Source organism: Myxocyprinus asiaticus, chromosome 26 (assembly GCF_019703515.2).
Source record: "Myxocyprinus asiaticus isolate MX2 ecotype Aquarium Trade chromosome 26, UBuf_Myxa_2, whole genome shotgun sequence".
NCBI lineage: Eukaryota > Metazoa > Chordata > Actinopteri > Cypriniformes > Catostomidae > Myxocyprinus > Myxocyprinus asiaticus.
In genome coordinates this window covers 3,257,726-3,277,894 of record NC_059369.1, presented here as the reverse complement: position 1 = coordinate 3,277,894, position 20,169 = coordinate 3,257,726, and the positions used below count along the sequence as shown (strand labels likewise).

Genomic DNA, 20,169 nt, shown 5'->3' with positions numbered 1-20,169 from the left:
GCCTGTCGTCACACAGACATTCCAAAACCAGAAATATGTACAAACTTGGTATTATACCTTGACTTTTATTAAAAAAATATCACTCTGTGAAGCAAAGGTTCTGCATTACATGATGATAACACTTGTTTAACAAACATTTGCAAAGATATGTGTTCTAATCATGCTACATTGTACTCTTTCTATAAGTACCTGTAATGCAAATGCGGGCATTGCAGCATCATTTATAATATGGTTGCTCTGACATGTCTCTAATAACAGTCTAACACCTGCTAGGCGAACAGGATCGTTCCAATTTTGTTTTCTTATCCATCATGTAATGAAATGCCATTATGATCAAACATCAAATATATCAAGTACAAATATCCCACATCCAAGTTTCATGTAACACAACATAATGACTAGACTTTCATTCTGATAACAATTACATCATGGCAACCAAAAAATTTTTTTTTTCTGTGATTACTTGTGTCATGATGAATCTTTTAAGATCTGGCGATTTTTGTTTGAAAAAAAAAATCAAAATGAACACGTCCTAGGCCGTTCACCCGATCGAAACCAAACCAGTGCAGAAAGATTCAGCATAGTCCCAATATGAAAAGTTATTAAAGGAGTTTTGACATTTTGATTTATCGTCAAACGGAACACCAAAACGTACATAGTGGGTATGGCTACTTTACAAAAACAGTTTTAACTTTTGAACAGATTGAGATGTTATCACCAAATTTGGTACAGTTATGTATGGGGTCATACTGAGGACACACAAAAAATTGCACACCTATAATAATTAAAAAACCAAAAATTACCTAACTATGGATCCGTTGGTCTGATCGACATGACATTTTGCATGCAGTGTCTTTGTCCAAGGTGCCATCAATGTATATGAGGACAGTCACATATATTGAAAAACATGGCCGCCATCAACCAATCAGATTTCAGCAGATTTTATATAGGGTTAAAAAAGGCCGATTGGAACGAAAACTGGTAGGCCTGTTTGTCCCTTGGCCTAAGAGATTGTGCAAAATTCCAAAACAATTGGCCACCGGGAGGCGCTATCACATTTGACATGCATGTAATTTATTGCATATGCCGCTGTTTCACAAAGAAACACGTTATTCATACCATATTGTAGATCTCATTCTGAAAAACTTTGCTTAAAACATTCAATAAATACTTGAGATTAATTTTAAAAAACTACCTTTTCTAACCAGACCTAGGCCGTTCGCCCGATCGGAACCAAACCAGTGCAGAAAGATTCTCTGGAGTCCCAAAATGAAAATTTATCAAAGATTTTTTGAAATTTTGATTTATCATCAAATGGTACGCCAAAATGTATGTAATGGCCGTGGCCACTTTTACTAAAATGGCTATAACTCTTGAACGGAATCAGATATTGTCACCAATAATATTGTGCATCTCTTCCTCTTGGTGGTGCTATAATAGTAAAAAATGTCAAAAAGACTCTAACAATGGGACCGTTTGGCCGATCATCTTTAAATTTTGCATGCAGTGTCTGTGTCTATGGTGTCATCAAGATCTATGAGAAAAGTCACATTCCGTGAAAAACATCAACAAAATAATCTTTTTGCATCTATTTGAACTAGTCCTAGGCCATTCACCCGATTGGAACCAAACCAGTGAAGAAAGATTCTCTGGAGTCCCATTAATGATAATAAAAAAAAAAAAAGTTTACTTTCAAATCATCGTTGCAAAACTACACCAAAACACAGCAGGCGTGGCTACTTTAAAATTAGGTATTTTCATGCGGGGGGGCTCTGTAGCACCACCTAGAACATGGGCATGTTTGGGGGGCTCTGTAGCACATTCCTTTTGTGCTACAGTCACCAAACTTTGCACACATATAGATCTCATCAAGCCGGACAACTTTCACGTGATAGTCATAAGCTCTGCCCAACAGGAAAGTTGGCCATATTGGATTTTCTGAAAATCGTAGGTTCTGAACTTCTAAAAACTCCTCCTTGGGGATTCATGTGACTGTCACCACATTTAGAAAACATTATGCCAAGACATTGAAGATGCTAAATTGTGAACAGATTTATGATATATCAAACGGTGTTGCCATGGCGAGGCAGTAAATTAATGCCGAAAAATGGGGACAGGAAGTGTCTCATATCTTCTGTGTGCAATGTTTGATTTAGATCAAAATTGAGCTGCATGTTTGGTAATGAGGCAGATTACATGGATGCAGATATTATGGGTATGGTCATAGTGCCACCATATGGCAGTAGGAAGTATGGCACTTTTAACAGACTTTGAAATAGCCCTCTTATGTTTACATGAATTGCTTCAAAATTGTTTAGAATAATGTCAAATGCCAAAACACGTGTCCACCTTGCATTGTTTTCCGAAAACTACTGCGTGGAAATGGACCCATGGTGCTTGGGTCCGTCATCGCTGCTTGCAGATATATTTACAATTTGAAATTACTGTGAAAAGTGATTTGGTTTAAAATCAGTTCACTGCAAAAAATATTTTCTTACTGAGTATTTTTGTCTTTTGTTTTTTGGTAAAAATATCTAAACATCTTGTTTTTTAAAGACGTGATTTTGTCTTATTTTCTGAGAAATCTAACAAACTTTAGTGGGGTTAATGCTTATAACAAGAAAAAACTATTTGCCAAAGGGGTAAGAAAAATAAACTTGTTTTCCCTTTGAATATTTTTAATTTTTTTTTTTTCTGGTTTTAAAGAAATGCTACTAAAGTAATTTTTTGCTGTGTTGCTTTCGGTATGCAGTTTACATTTTCACATCTCTTACATACCGATATATTGTATTGATAAAATCTTTTTTTTTTATTCCATTTTTGTGATGCTAGTGGTGTCGAAATGACACACCAGAACTAACAAAGCCTGCAGTTTGTGAGTCAGTGTTAATCACAGAGTATTTTTCCCTCTTATAGACCCGTACCAAACCATCATGAGCCCAGCAGCAGAGATCGAGAGAGAGATGCCCATCCTCACCTGGGAGCTCCGCCCCCTCTCATCTCCCCCAAACACCTGCACAGAGATCACGGCCCTCCACCGCCCACCACGCTCTGGAACCCTGTGTCACTGATCGAGACTTCCACTGACTCTAGACACCCCCTGCACGACCCTCCGGGCCTGGGTCATTACGATATGAGCCGACTCCCCCTGCCGCCCTCCAAACATGAGCGCCATTACAACCCAGAGAAGCTGGAGGAGGGAGCCCGGAAACGGGACAGTCTAGACAAATACCCCCCCATCAGGCCCAGTGGCTTTGCCGAGCCGAATACTTACCTCGCCGAGCTGGAGAAATCTACGCAGAGTTTCCTGAACCAGCAGAGGGCGCCGCTGAGTCTGTCTGGTCCATACGGAGAGCTGAGCACAAGTCTGAAGCCCAGCGGATCGTTTAAGAGCCTGCAAGGTCCGTCACGAGGCATGCCTGATGCCATGCTAGTGTACGATGAGTTCCTGCAGCAGCACAGACGAGCCGTCAGCAAACTCGATCTGGAGGAGAAGAGACGCAGAGAAGCCAGAGAGAAAGGTACATGATAACAGTATCAGAAGATAAGGCCATCATCAAATACTGAAAATGTTCTCAGAAAGCCCACATAGTTTTGGTTGTGGTTGATAAACGTTGGTTTTTTATCTAGTGCCGATGCTGGTGTCTGTGGAACAGTGTAGCAAATTGCTGATAGTGAGCTTGTTTACATGCACACCAACATGCTGACGACTTCCAAAAAGTCATCTTATTTTAAAGCAAGAAATCCGCGTTTACATGACATTTTAAATAATTGTGTTATTCTCACAACATGCATGCACACAACATGGGCACACATTGGATAAGTTGATAAGAATGCTGGTTAAGATGTTTACGTGCAACGCAAAATGAGCAAAAATCAATCGGTTTATCCTTACGCCGTTTATGACCTTACACCGACAAAGGAGCGCCGTGTAATGCGTTAACATGACCACACACGTTGTCGGTTTATTAAGCATACTCGGTGTAAGAACGTCACATCTATGTGTTGATGTTTAAAGTACAAAGTAGGGCTGTTAATCGATTAATTTTTTAGTGATTCATTAATTGGTACATGCTGATTAAAGGAATGTTCCGGGTTTATTCAAGTTAAGCTCAATCGACAGCATTTGTAATAAAATATTGATTACCACAAAATTAATTTAGATTCATCCATCCTTAAAAAAATGAATGGGGGACAATTTTTTAATAATAAAATACTCACTTTTTCAAAAGTATAGACACAAGACATAAACAAAATGCATGTAAATATGATTTATGTGTGATAAAAATCGCTTAATAACCTTTTCTGTGTGAAGTTATTGTCAATTTTACATCTTCGTTGCCATGCCGATGTAATGTCAACAAAACCTAAAATCCTCAAACAACTGTAAAAACTTTACAGTTCAAATAATATTTTTTTAACAGAAGAAATAATGTAAGTGCTTTTATAAATTTATTGCACAAAAACGTACTCTTTCTGTTATTTGGCCGTGCATGTACGGTTATCAACTGACTGCATTATTTGCCCAGTTTTTGCACATAATCCCTGATTACAATTATGATTGTTCAATATGTCAAACTTAAATGATTTGAAGATGCTATAAAACAGTCGTTCTCAAAGTGTGGGGCACTGAAGACTCATTTGTGAAAAAAAACACATTTGTGAATTGTGAATTTGTGAAACAATGTGCAAAATATATTTTCCTCAGCCTTTTCTCCTTAAAGGGATAGTTCACCCAAATTGAAAATTCTCTCATCATTTACTCACCCTCATGCCATCCCAGATGTATATGACTTTCTTTCTTCTGCAGAACACAAACAAAGATTTTTAGAAAAATATCTCAGCTCTCTAGGTCCATACAATGCAAGTGAATGGGTGCCAAAATTTTGAAGCTCCAAAAATCACATAAGTCATCATAAAAGTAATCCATACGACTCCAATGGTTAAATCAATATCTTCAGAAGTGATATGATAGGTGTTGGTGAGATACAGATCACTTTCACATTCTTCTTCTTGTGTTTTTGGTGTTTCACAATCTTCATGCATACCGCCCCCTACTGGACAGGGAGAAGAATTTCTTGCAAAAAATGACTTAAATATTGATTTTTCACCCACACCTATCATATCGCTTCTGAAGACATTGATTTTACCACTGGAGCCATATAGATTACTTTTATGCTGCCTTTGTGTGCTTTTTGGAGCGTCAAAGTTTTGGTCACTTTTCACTTGCATTGTATGGACCAGAAAAGCTGAAATATTCTTCTAAAAATCATATTTTGTGTTCTGCAGAAGAAAGAAACTCATACACATCTGGGATGGCATTTAGGTGAGTAAATGAAGTGAGAATTTTCATTTTTGGGTGAACTATCCCTTAAGCCTTATTTATACTTCTGCAGCTTTCAACGGCCCGAGGCGTTTATATGGCGTCACTGCACGTATGTAAACAAAAATGTTCTCTTGTGTTCGCCAGATTCAATCTGTGATGAGTTTTCATTCCTTGAACCGTTTTCAGTCCCTGGTCCTAATGACAAAAAGTTCAATCAGATTTTTTTGTTTTAAATGAACTTTTCATTATTCAGCAGAACTGTGAAAACTGAAAGAACGCATTCTTTAATAAAAGTTTTTTAATAAGACTTTTGTCATCACATGAAGTTGAAAGAAAATGCAGCCAAGAGTTGATGGTTGATGTTTGTGTAGGTTACTACTATGAGCTGGACGACTCCTATGATGACAGCGATGAGGAGGAAGTGCGAGCTCATCTCCGAAGAGTCGCAGAACAACCACCACTCAAACTAGATGATTCCACTGAGGTAGAGCAACACATCACACACTGTAGAGTTCACTAATGAAACGTTGCAAAACACAATTAATCATAACTATTTTTGCTTTGATATCATCATGTTAGATTTTGCTGGACCAAGTTGTGAATGTATCATGTAATTGGTCAAAAGTCCTCTAAACCCTGTCCCCTCTCTCTGTAGAAGGTGGAGTTTCTGCGTATGTATGGCCTGATGACTCTGGCCTGTCGAGAGGAGATGATGGAGGTGAAGAGGAGAAAAAGGAGGCGTTTGCTGAGAGAGAGGAGTCCCTCACCTCCCGTGGTCCAGAGCAAACGTTCCCCCGCTGCCCCCCTGAGCACCCGATTCACTGCAGACGATATGAACAACAGCCCTGAACTCGAAGACAAGAAACGTTTCCTAAACATCTTCAGCCTGAACCACATCACACAGCAGCAGAGGAGAGGTACTGCACACTACTGCACACTGTTACATATCAGAGTTATATTTGTTTGGTTGCTGTGAACTCTGGAACTACACTCTGGGGTTCGGTTAATATGAACTCAACAAGCTTCACAAAGGGATGTTGTATTTTATTTCTGCTATCAGTTCTAGTATTTGTAGTTTAACCATAGTGACCACAAAATAAACCATGGTTACCACAGTCATAGTTACTGCAGTATTACTATAGTAAAACCATGCTGGGTGACATCATTAAATTGAACAGTAATTTATACTTAATATACTGTACACTTATAAAACTAGAAAACACCCTATTTTATATTACTGAATTCAAATAGCGTGATAAACAGCTACAAGTAAATATTTTGCTTCAAAAAAAGAAGGCAAAAAACAGACGTTTAAACAGACGTTTAAGGTCCATTTTGGGGAGTGAACTGCCCCCCCAACACTGGCCCCTGCTCATGGTGGTATTCACACTGATCACACAAACAAACTGCGATTCAAATCCAAAACATACCAGCAACCTGCAGGGGGCAGCAGCAAACAAACAATGTGTTTTCATGAGCTGTGCCTCTAATGTCCATCTGTCGGTCTTCTCTGGTGTGTTTCAGATAATGAGAGGGTGGAGGAGTTGCTGCAGGCCATCAAACAGAAGAGTGTGACTCTTGACAGCATCAGACACAACCCTCACCCACTGTGCAGGAGCCCCGTTGCCCTGTTCTCAGGTCAGTTTACACACATACACACACGCGCGTGTTTTTGTCCACACAGCACACACTGCTGACAGCTCCAGATGTTCAGCACTGTCTGTTTGTTCAGCTCATTACTGTGACATGCTCCGTGTGTGTTTTAGATGCTGACGGCTCTCCTGTGCTCGCGTTGAAATGACAGTGTAATATTGCTGATGTGGATTACAGGAATATTCAGGGTTACTCTCAATTTAAGCTGTATGGACAGCATCGTTGACATACTCTTGATTACAGAGTGACATAATCCTTGAGTACTTGGAAATTACAGCAGTGATCAATCATCAAAACAATAATTGTATGTCTTTTTTATATGTATTTGTTAACTATGTGCATCGCTGATTATGGTGGCATCTTGGTCGGTGCCTTGTGATCTGATTGGTTAGAGGGGGTGGGTAAATGGTGACTTTCAGCTGAGGGCAGCAACAGCACTTAAAGGGATAGTTCATCCAAAATTAAAAATTCTCTCATCATTTACTCACCCTCATGCCATCCCAGATGTGTAGGACTTTCTTTCTTCTGCAGAACACAAATTATGATTTTTTTTAAGAATGTCTATGCTATGTAGGTCCTCACAATGCAAGTAAATGGGTGCCAAAAGTTTGAAGCTCCAAAATCCACATAAAGGAAACATTAAAGTAATCCATAAGACTTTAGTGGTTTAATCCATATCTTCAGAAGTGGTATTATAGGTGTGGGTGAGCAACAGATCAATATTTAAGTCATTTTTTATCATAAATGTTTCTCCCTGCCCAGTAGGGGGCGATATGCACGAAGAATGTGAATCACCAAAAACAGAAGAAGGTGAAAGTGAAGGAAAAAGGACTGAAATATTTATCTGTTTCTCACCCACACCCACACCTATCATACTGCTTCAGGCATTGATTAAACCACTGGAGTAGTCTGGAGTACTTTCATTTCTTTATGTGGATTTATGAAATTTTGGCACCCATTCACTTGTATGGACCTACAGAGCTGAAATATTCTTTTAAAAATCTTAATTTGCGTTCAGCAGAAGAAAGAAAGTCATACACATCTTTAATGGCATGAGGGTGAGTAAATGATGACAGAATTGTCATTTTTGGGTGAACTATCCCTTTAACAGTATATGGAGAGGATGAGAGGCCGTTCACACCAGTGTTAATCTCGCTAACGAAATTGCTGTCACAAATGATTGATGATGGAATATTTTGTATTTTTTATTTTGTCAGCGATAGTAAAGATGAGATGAAAAAGATTAATCATAATGACAATTAAATGATTTTATTAAAACATACTGTTGATACCACAACACTGTTTTTTATTTATTTATTTTTAAGAAAGAAACATCTAGAATTGATTGTTGTAAATTGGATTTTTCCGCTTTAGCTGCATGAACACCTGTACAATGAACTTTACTAACGGGTTAATTACCTCACTAAACACATACAATATATGTGAGGTTAATAAGCTTCATCCACAACATAAACATAATATTATAACTTACATTTGCACAGATAATGAAGAGAATGGTGAACTTGAACTAATTTACACATTACTCAGAATTCATAAGAGTGCCTTCTAAAATTCATTTTAATACCAGTGGTCTGTCTTGGGCTAAATAGTCTTTGAATATTTGAATCTTTGAATCTTTTGCTGCAACACACCCTGATGTAGGCATGCACTGACCAATGAGAATTTCGGAAAGGCGGGACTAGCTGTGCTATGAAATCGAAAGAACATGGAGGACAACTCATACATGCGATGTATTCATTCCCTGTCCTTTATTGCGTTTCTGCCAGGCTACAAATATGGTAATTGTAGAGGCAGAGCCTGGAGAAGTGTTTCAAGAGTTTACTGGGACATGTCATATTTTAGATGGCCATGTCTGTCTGTGATAGCTGCTTGTTTTCAAACTGAACTGTCTCTTCCCTCTTGTACACACCTTGAAATATGGACCTTTCGCTTTTCCATGCGTCAAACGTTCCATCTGAGCATTCGCTAGTGTTTAGGTGCCCTAACTTGTGTTGTGAATATGCAGTTTCCTTAAAAACGTGCTCAATTAACGTAATATCCTTAACTGTCTAAACATGAACAATTCACAACAGAGTCACTTCTAAAAGTGGCTACTACTTCATTATTTGCTATTGTTCTAAGATTTTCAGGACAGTTTTCTCATGCTGTTTAATCTTATTAAACATATTAGTCTTTAATATGTTTTATACATGTTTAAATAATTGTAGTTTATACATTGACATTTCCATCAAAGGACAAAAATTATAACTAAAATAAAAAACTTGAGAAGTTACAAGCTATTTTTCAATGATTAAGTTTTTTTATTTGACACTCCATCTTAAAAACACAATAAACACAGTGACTAAAGACATGTCCATTTACTGGCCAATTGTGCATACATGCAAAGACCAAAAAGGAAAACACAGCACATAATAACAACTCATAATATTCCTTTCTTCCACTGGTCTATTTAAAGTTTTGCTTTCTTTATGAACAAATGTTTAACACCAGCATGCCATGTTTGCAGATCAGTCATCTCAGTCCCCAATCCAATCAGACGAGCTGCTGAACGGACGGCCACCCAGTCCCTCCCCATCTGTATCTGTTGCTCCTCCCGTTGCGGACCCTCTCTCCATCCCAGATCAGCCCCGACCCCACTCAGACCATCTGAGAATGAAAGAGTCTCTCCTGCCTGCACAGTTATCTGATAAGAGCCGATCCAGCGACAGCATCCCCGGCAAGAGCTCTAGTCTACTAAACAGTGTGCGACAACCCCTGTTCACTAAAGAGAGCTCTTCTAGTGTGAACGGAAAGACAAAGCCCTGGGAGAGCTTTATAGCAGAAGAGTTCGCACAGCAGTTCCACGAGTCAGTGCTGCAATCCACTCAGAAAGCCCTGCAGAAGAGCAAAGGTACTTTGCAATTCAAATTCTCTCCCAAATTCTGTTTCATGTCTCAAATTATTGCATACTTAACTGTCAGCCTGTAAGAAAAGAAGCTGAATGAAAACACTAATGAATCAAAATCAAATCATGAGGAGCTGAAAAATTAAATAATAATAGCACAGCCATTGTAATTAGGAATGGGCATTTTAGAGTAATTTTGTAGTCGAGTACTCTAACCCACAAAAAACGAGTACTCGATTACTTTGTTAAAAATATAACGTATGACACGTACGTAAAATTTCTATTTTGTTTTATTCATAAATGTTACCAAGACCGGTTTCAAAATAAGAAATGAACAATATGTATTAATAAAAATGGAATGCAAAAAAGATTTAAACATAACAGTAAAAACATTTGTACTCACACAGAACTTTCACAGAAATCAGTACTGACGGCATGAGGGTAATGCACATATAGAAACTCTGAATCTACATAAAGACTATCACATTTTATTCATTTCACATGTTATTATTCAGAAAAACAAGTGGTGAAAGTTGGTATTTTATAAAATGCGCTCTGCTGGTGTTCAGAGATTTAACACAAACACACACACACTGGTCTGATAAGTTCCGAGTTGCTCATATCTTTCCAACATAAGAGCTGATCCTTGTCCACTGGTTTGCATGACAAATAGAGAATTCAATAGAACAAACAGAAAAATATTACAAGTATTGACACACTTTGCTTTCAAATCACAGACACTCATACACAGCACCCCCCAGTGGAATCAATTATAACTGCAAGATTTGTTGAGAGATTCATAGGGAAAATGCAGTGTAATTCAGCACTGCTCACGGCAGGCAAATGCAGAGGAAAATTAATTTGCGATATTCAAGTAGTGTTTTTAATTCTCGAGTAGCTGGTGCAGAACGAGTACTCGATTACTCGATTTCTTGTGCACATCCCATGTTGTAATCACATGGTGGGCACACTTTCCCATTTTGTCAGCAATTGCTTTCCATATCACTTCTTTTCACTCCACTTATTTACTCATCGTCTAACTGGATTGTGTATTTTGGACACATGACTCAAAAGCTTACATCTTAATGGTAAAAGAGTTTTGAGTGAATGAGAAAAGAATCAGCCTTCATACAAGGAAAAACATTACTTTGTCACTGGCCAAACTTTCACACTTTATCAATAGGGATGCATTATTTTGTTGTTCTAAAAATTGGCACTCAGTTTGAATAGGCGTGTTCTCTGAAACACTCTAATGTCTGCGCATCTCTTGCTCTGTCAGGTGCTGCACTGGTGATGTCAGAACAGAACCACACAGTGGACTCATCCGTACATTATAACATTCCTGAGCTGCAGAGCGCGCCGGGCCGCTCCAAACCACAGCCAATTTCCGCCTCTCAACCCAATGGACAGCACTGCCACCCCGTGCCGCCCCGCCACGAGCTCTCCACTGAGGAGGAGTCTGAGGAAGAGGAGGAGGAAGATGAAAGCAAGGAAGAGGAGCCATCCATGCCCAGATGGCAGGGCATTGAAGCCATCTTTGATGCTTATCAGGAGTATGCAGAAGGTGAGACGTTCCCCCCCTTGGGATTGTAGGTCTGTCCAGCAGAGGGCACACTTGAGCATTAGTTGTTGTGAAGTCGATGTGTATCCTCTCTGTTTCAATGACCATGTGCTCTGTGGCCCAGTAATTTTAGTCAATTTGACTCTGACAATAATGTACAAAATGACAAAAACATGGATCAAGCTGTAACTGTCCAAACTTAATGTTCAAACGTTTCGAAAAATGTGTAGTATAAAAATGTTATTTAAACATGATTCAGATATATGATTCACTGCATTAACTAGTACTGTTCATATATGCAGATTTAAACTAAATTCAGAATTTTGTCAAATATGGTTGTTACTCTCTCAAATAAGTGAACTCTGTAAGTAAGGTGTGTGTGTGTATAGAATGGGGCATTATCTCAGGTTTAACTCTCTCTCTCTCTCTCTCTCTCTAGAGCAAAGCATTGAGCGTCAGGTTCTTCACAGTCAGTGCCGGCGTCTGGAGGCTCATCACTATAATCTCAGTCTCACAGCCGAACAGCTCTCACACTCCATGGGGGTAAGACACGCCTCAACTGTGAAGCACTCTCCTGTCCTGTGCACTCCTGTACTGTTCACGTGTGGAAGTTCATGTACATGCAATGTTCATTTTAGTTATTAATTTTTTGCCTTTTGACGAAAATGTGTTTTAAATTTTGTCAGTGTTTCAGTATTTCATCATGTCATATTCATTATTTTAGTGAGTTTTACTCTGACTAAAGCCCTATTTGGACAGGATTAGTTTTCTGGACACTCACTGAGCACTTTATTAGGAACACTATACTAATACTGGGCAGGGCCTCCCTTTGCTCTTAAATCAGCCTCAATTCTTTGTGGATTCCACAAGATGTTGGAAACATTCCTTTGAGATTTTGGTCCGTGTTGACATGACTGAATAACGCAATTTCTGCAGAATTGTTAGCTGCACATTCATGCTGCGAATCTCCCACTCTACCACATCCCAAAGGTATTCTATTGGATTCAGTTCCTGTGACTGGGAAGGCCACTGAAGAACAGTAAACTCATTTTCATGATCTTGAAACCAGTTTGAGATGACTTTTACTTTGTGACATGGTGCATTATCATGCTGGAAGTAGCCATTAGAAGATGGGTAAATTGTGACCATGAAGGGATGCACATAGTCAGCAAAAATACTCAAATAGGCTGTGGCATTTAAGCAATGATTGATTGGTATTAACAGGCCCTAAGTCTGCTAAGAAAACATTCCCCACACCATTACACTACCGCCACCAGCCTGGACTGTTGACACAAGGAAATTGAGATTCATCAGACCAGGCTATGTTTTTCCAGTCTTTAACTGCCTCAGCCTCAGCTTTCTGTTCTTGGCTGACAGAAGTAGAACCCGACGTGGTCTTCTGCTGTTGTAGCCCATCTGCCTCAAAGTTTGACATGTTGTGTATTCTGAGATGTTATTCTGCTCACTACAATAGTACAGAGCGGTTATCTGAGTTACCATAACCTTTCTGTCAGCTCAAACCAGTCTGGCCATTCTCTGTTGACCTCTCTCATCAACAAGGCATTTCCATCCGCAGAACCGCCGCTCACTGGATGTTTTTTGTTTTTGGCACCATTCGGAGTAAATTCTAGAGACTGTTGTGTGTGAAAATCCCAGGAGATCAGCAGTTACAGAAATACCCAAACCACCAAAACACACAATCACTGAGATCACATTTTTACCCCATTCTGATGGTTGGTGTGAACAATAACTGAAGCTCCTGACCCGTATCTGAATGATTTTATGCACTGCACTGCTACCACATGATTGGCTAATTAGATAATCACATGAATAAGATGGTGTACCTAATTAAGTGCGCAGTGAGTGTATGTCTGTAAAGTAATTATTACTGCAGACGTCTGTAATATTTACTGTCGATTCGCACAGGATAAGCGATGTCTATAATAATCACATAGATGGGTGTGTCTACAGCATTTACACACTGCTGTCACGTGTAACTGACCTATTTGGAAAGTGTATACTGTGCTGATTAATGATGCAGGAAATATTAAATATGATCATATACTGTATATGGGATTATAAAAAGAAATTGATTGGAAAATCTGGCTAAATACAACAGAACTGGTGACATTAACAAGCCTGTAATCTTGAACTCTTGAATTAAAAATATAGACAAACCGTTCACATTATTTTATTTGGGCTCAACACAATTTTCTGATCTCACTCTGCTCAAATCATAATAAAATGCTTGTTTACTTTTCTAATTATCCTAACCAAAAGAAAACACTTGTTTCTTTCTTTTACATGATTAAATAAACACTAGACATCATACAAAGCTTGAGGAAAAACATGCATCAGTCCAAACACAACAGTCAGTGTTATCTGAAGTTGTGAAGTCTTATATTTTCTAGCATCTTCTCTTGACCAACATCCACTTCAGACACTCTGAGAACTTAAGAAACAGATATATTTAAAGGGTTCAAGGGCTGGAAAGTACAGATTTACGGGCTTTTTACCAGCAAGTCAATTCGCATGGGAATAAAATGACCACGGGTTATTTTTACAGGACGTTTTATAGTAGGTAAAATGCTGTAATTTTTACCGGCGCGGGAACGCGCACTCCATAACAAGTCCTGAAAAATTTCTGACTTGACCGTTTCGCACAGGATTAAAATAACTGAGAAGCTCTGGTAATTATTACATTACCCCATGTCCCCATATAAAACTAATCCTGTCCAAATAGGGCTTAAAATTACATAATTTTAATCAACAAAAGTAACAGTTTAATAATGTGCAAAATGACAAAAACATGCATCAAATTTTCAAATATTTTGAAAAATGTCTAAACTATTTACAATTATTTAAACGTGTCATATTAAAGATGAATATGTTTTATATGAAAGATTAAACAACATGAGAAAACTGCCTGCAAACCTGAGCTCCTGAAATAAGACCATATAATGAATTTTCTGAAGTGTTCTGAACCTACTTTTAGAAGTTGCTCTGTTGTGAATTCCTCACGTTTAGACAGTTTATGATATTGCGTTACGTGTTGCACATTTTATTTTATTTTTTTATTTTCTCCCCAATTTGGAATGCCCAATTCCCAATGCGCTCTAAGTCCTCGTGGTGGCGTAGTGACTCGCCTCAATCCGGGTGGCAGAGGACGAATCTCAGTTGCCTCCGCGTCTGTGACCGTCAATCCGCGCATTTTATCACGTGGCTTATTGAACGCGTTACCGTGGAGACATGGCGCATTTGGAGGCCCACATTATTCTCTGCGGCATTCACGCACAACTCACCACGCACCCCATTGAGAGCGAGAACCACATTATAGCGACCACGAGGAGGTTATCTCATGTTACTCTACCCTACCTAGCAACCGGGCCAATTTTGGTTGCTTAGGAGACCTGGCTGGAGTGACTCAGCACATCCTGGATTTGAACTCGCAACTCCAGGGGTGATAGTCAGCATCAGTACTCGCCTCTCGTGTTTTTAAGGAAGTGGCATATTCACAACCCAAGTTATGCAATCTGACTAGCACGTAACTTAGTTACATTTTTCATTCTCTCTTTGTTGTCTGTGCAGAAATCAGTTATAATATAACATTTATGATTAATGTCACATATACAGGTGCATCTCAATAAATTAGAATGTCGTGGAAAAGTTCATTTATTTCAGTAATTCAACTCAAATTGTGAAACTCGTGTATTAAATAAATTCAATGCACACAGACTGAAGTAGTTTAAGTCTTTGGTTCTTTTAATTGTGATGATTTTGGCTCACATTTAACAAAAACCCACCAATTCACTATCTCAAAAAATTAGAATACATCATAAGACCAATAAAAAAAACATTTTTAGTGAATTGTTGGCCTTCTGGAAAGTATGTTCATTTACTGTATATGTGCTCAATACTTGGTAGGGGCTCCTTTTGCTTTAATTACTGCCTCAATTCGGCGTGGCATGGAGGTGATCAGTTTGTGGCACTGCTGAGGTGGTATGGAAGCCCAGGTTTCTTTGACAGTGGCCTTCAGCTCATCTGCATTTTTTGGTCTCTTGTTTCTCATTTTCCTCTTGACAATACCCCATAGATTCTCTATGGGGTTCAGGTCTGGTGAGTTTGTTGGCCAGTCAAGCACACCAACACCATGGTCATTTAACCAACTTTTGGTGCTTTTGGCAGTGTGGGCAGGTGCCAAATCCTGCTGGAAAATGAAATCAGCATCTTTAAAAAGCTGGTCAGCAGAAGGAAGCATGAAGTGCTCCAAAATTTCTTGGTAAACGGGTGCAGTGACTTTGCTTTTCAAAAAACACAATGGACCAACACCAGCAGATGACATTGCACCCCAAATCATCACAGACTGTGGAAACTTAACACTGGACTTCAAGCAACTTGGGTTATGAGCTTCTCCACCCTTCCTCCAGACCTCTAGGACCTTGGTTTCCAAATGAAGTACAAAACTTGCTCTCATCTGAAAAGAGGACTTTGGACCACTGGGCAACAGTCCAGTTCTTCTTCTCCTTAGCCCAGGTAAGACGCCTCTGATATTGTCTGTGGTTCAGGAGTGGCTTAACAAGAGGAATACAACAACTGTAGCCAAATTCCTTGACATGTCTGTGTGTGGTGGTTCTTGATGCCTTGACCCCAGCCTCAGTCCATTCCTTGTGAAGTTCACCCAAATTCTTGAATCGATTTTGCTGGACAATCCTCATAAGGCTGCGGTTCTCTCGGTTGGTTGTGCATCTTTTTCTTCAACACTTTTTCCTTCCACTCAACTTTCTGTTAACATGCTTGGATACAGCACTCTGTGAACAGCCAGCTTCTTTGGCAATGAATGTTTGTGGCTTACCCTCCTTGTGAAGGGTGTCAATGATTGTCTTCTGGACAACTGTCAGATCAGCAGTCTTCCCCATGATTGTGTAGCCTAGTGAACCAAACTGAGAGACCATTTTGAAGGCTCAGGAAACCTTTGCATGTGTTTTGAGTTGATTAGCTGATTGGCATGTCAAAATATTCTAATTTTTTGAGATAGTGAATTGGTGGGTTTTTGTTAAATGTGAGCCAAAATCATCACAATTAAAAGAACCAAAGACTTAAACTACTTCAGTCTGTGTGCATTGAATTTATTTAATACACGATTTTCACAATTTGAGTTGAATTACTGAAATAAATGAACTTTTCCACGACATTCTAATTTATTGAGATGCACCTGTATAAGATGTGTTGGAGGTAATTAACACATCAGTAAAGTTCATTGTACAGGTGTTCAACTCTTGCAGCTCAGCATACTATGACTGGATTATTTAATTATTATTTGTTCTAGATTTTTCTTTAAAAAATAAATAACAGTGTTGTAGTATTATTTTTTTCTCATCATATTTTTTTATCAACGTTTTAATTAAAACTGTTTGATTGTCGTCATGGTGTGTCTTTTTCATCTCGTCTTTGTTATTGAAAACAAAATGTAAAAAACCTTTGTCAATGAACATTTCCGTCTGGAATTAAGATGAACACTGTGCTCATGTGTGTCGTGTTTGTAGGAGCTGATGGCTCAGAAGCAGAAGCTGGCGGCAGAGAGAGAGAAGCTACAGGCCGAACTGGAGCACTTCAAGAAGTGCCTGACGCTGCCACAGAGCCCCTGGTCCAGAGGTCACTTCAAGGGATTTCCACCCAGGTGACACCCTACAGCCCTCCCAGAGCACCCCCCACACCCCACCCAAACCCCCAAAGCAGAGAGATGGTGAGGAACCGAAGATCATGCCACCCGCTGACCTCCTGTATGACGCCATCCTGTGGACAGCATGATGCATGAACACGTGACCAAACCTCAGAAATCATCCGACCACATCAGAGAGAGAGAGCAGACGGCCAATCACAACATAGCTCTGCCCACCTGCCATCTCTCCCCTGTGGAGGTCACGCCAAGAAATGCACTTAAAGACAAACAAAACCCTGAAAACTGTCTGGAGGTACTGTGTGATGACAGATGACTTTTTGATCTAGTGAAGGAAAAAATGCTAATTTTTGCAGAGGAAAAAACCCATCAAATAAATAAAGGAAAATGTTTTATTTCAAGATTTAGAATAAAGTTTTTAAATAAGGTGCTTCAGCATTGTATTGTAAATAATATCAAAACAACAACAAATAATTTTGTATGTTTTTAATTACTTAAATCATTGTTCTTTGGAAGAAAAAAAAAGCCTGCCATTTATATATATATATATATGAATGCTTTTGGGAGTTAAGATAAAGGCTTTGAGTGTTGTGCTGCTGCTGGTCAGGACACATGGTGTGATGACATCACTTCCTCTTTGCCTGAACTACAGTAGGAACAGCCTACCACCAATACCATTTCCTTTTCACCCTTAAGGCCATGCATCTCTGATGACATACCCTGATGTTCGACCCTTTGACCCGGGACTGTCATTTATCAGCTGCCTCATGAAGTTCAGGACTACTACACTGAGTTATTTTGTCATGAAGCAGCATGTGTCTGCATTAAGAGCGTTTTTATTGCAACATGAAATTCTCAAAGAAATACTGTATATCTCATCTGTGTGCCCAGAGTTCACACTATGTCAGAGAAGTTAAAGTGCACAAATCGGCCCTGTAATGTTATTGTACACAAACAATAATGTGTTTGACAACTGCAGATTTGATGGAACAAATTATTTTTGCTATTTGACGAGTACTGTGCCAAAGAGGTGGCATGCCAAAACATTTTGAAACTAAAAAAACAGCTTGATTAAGCTAAAGAATCGAGTTAGTCCTGCCATGTCATAGCACGTCACATGAATTCATTGGAAAATTCCCAAAGCCTGCTCTGCCTGAAGACGTTCTTGTTTGCCAAGTTCAATTTTTCTTTTATATCAAACTCGTAATTTAATCAATAAAAAAAAACTTGATAATGAATATGGGCCTTAAAACATTGAAATCTTACTGCCTGTTAGATCTTTTATTTTCTGCCTTTTTATGGTATTCTGGTAGCTGATGTAGAATATGGGAATGACACGTATGTTTGTTTTCCTCGCACTTAAACCCCCCCCCCCCCCCAAGTGTGCTGTATGTATTTCATGTTTATGCCACGACATACAGCATGCTGTTATAGACCGAACACATGCCATCTTTTGATCCGAGTTCACAGTGATAGCACAACATTAAAAACATATAATTGTCTCAATGCATCTTTATGAAGCACAGGTGAGGAGTTTGGTTACACTGTCAGTGGCGTGCCATCAGTTTGCTGGCTGTTCACGCATCTCATGCCATGCTTATGCGCGGTGGCTCCATGTTTACACATCTGAGGCTGGCCCTAAACAATTGCAGCGGTGTGTGTATGTGTGTGTGTGTGTGTCTGCTTCATGAAGCACTACCACTGCCTGACCAGAGCAGGCACAAACCTACCCACCTCTCTCTCTCACACACACACACACACACACACACACACACACACACATGCTCTCCCAAACTCAATGGAGGATTTTAGATGCTGTGAAACCATGTTTTTACTTTAATTTTTTTTTTATGTAATTGTTTGAATTCATTGTAATGTAATATATTCTTTGTTGCGTGTAGTAATTAGGTATTTATGAATATATTGCTGTAATTTCTGACAAAAAAAATAAATATTTCAAAAATATGTTTGCCACACTTGTATTTTTTCATTCATTATAATGCACTCATATTAATACTCAGTGTTTTGAGATAATACTCAAAGTGCAGATTTATGAGGTTTAGACCATGACACTAGCATGATGCACTATGTGCACTAAACCCATCAAAGCACAGCATACTGTTCATGTCTAAAGAGGAACTCCTGTCGTAGCACAGCAAACATTCCATGGAAATGTCAACCTGGCCATGATGACTAAAAATGAAGTTTTTAACTAAAAATAAAACCCCTTTAAAATAGTTCATTTCTGAGTCATACTGTGGTTCCAAAAATGTTTAACACTTTTTTAACACTTAAATACTGTCATCTGAAAACAAATGCTGCTAACTTCACTTTTCTCATTTTGCAGTGACTTTTAATCAACTGGTGTCAAGGTGATTTTTAGTGGATGTAGGAAGTCAGTTCCTTTCAAGTTCACTCAGGTGTCCTATTAGAGAAAACACATATTTAGTTCAGTACATTAACAATGGGTACTAGCGTTTGACAGCTGTTTCAAAAAGTAAATCTATCATTTTATCATTTAAAACAAACTTCTTTTAATCTTCATTTTTATTTGTCACAACACACATTCGTTTTAAAGCAGCTTTACAGAAAATTATGCTGTAACAAAAAAATAAATAAAAATAAATGATGCTACTAAAGTCCTCATTGTGTGATTATAATGAATAACGATATTAAAAATCATGCCCCCAGTGAGCAAGCCGAAGGCGACTGTAGCAAGGAACACAAAACTCCATAAGATGTTGGTTAATGGAGAAAAATAACCTTGGGAGAAACCAGGCTCTCTGTGGGGGCCAGTTCCCTCTGACTAACCAGTATGAATATAATGCCAATATTAGAATCAGAATGAGCTTTGTTGCCAAGTATGCTTACACATACAAGGAATTTGTCTTGGTGACAGGAGCTTCCAGTGTACAACAATACAAAAACCATACAAAAACAGCAGCAAGACAGATAATAATAAAAAATAAAAGATAATTATACACATACGTACACACACACACAGACACACACATACATACATACACACATACATAGTGCAATCTAAT

At 38.8% G+C, this 20,169-nt stretch overlaps 1 protein-coding gene across 2 annotated transcripts in view; it reads left to right on the top strand.

The window, feature by feature from the left end:
- Positions 1-19,074, top strand: part of LOC127417330 (genetic suppressor element 1-like) — a 380,629-nt gene extending 361,555 nt beyond the window's left edge. For both annotated transcript variants that reach the window (XM_051657284.1, XM_051657283.1), the window contains exons 10-17: positions 2,917-3,521; positions 5,698-5,810; positions 5,982-6,243; positions 6,851-6,964; positions 9,507-9,890; positions 11,164-11,448; positions 11,885-11,988; positions 16,989-19,074. In XM_051657284.1, coding sequence (XP_051513244.1) covers positions 2,917-3,521; positions 5,698-5,810; positions 5,982-6,243; positions 6,851-6,964; positions 9,507-9,890; positions 11,164-11,448; positions 11,885-11,988; positions 16,989-17,126 — 2,005 coding nt within the window. In that variant the 3' untranslated portion in view covers positions 17,127-19,074. The remainder of the gene's footprint in view (positions 1-2,916; positions 3,522-5,697; positions 5,811-5,981; positions 6,244-6,850; positions 6,965-9,506; positions 9,891-11,163; positions 11,449-11,884; positions 11,989-16,988) is intronic.
- The last annotated feature ends 1,095 nt before the right edge of the window (positions 19,075-20,169 follow it).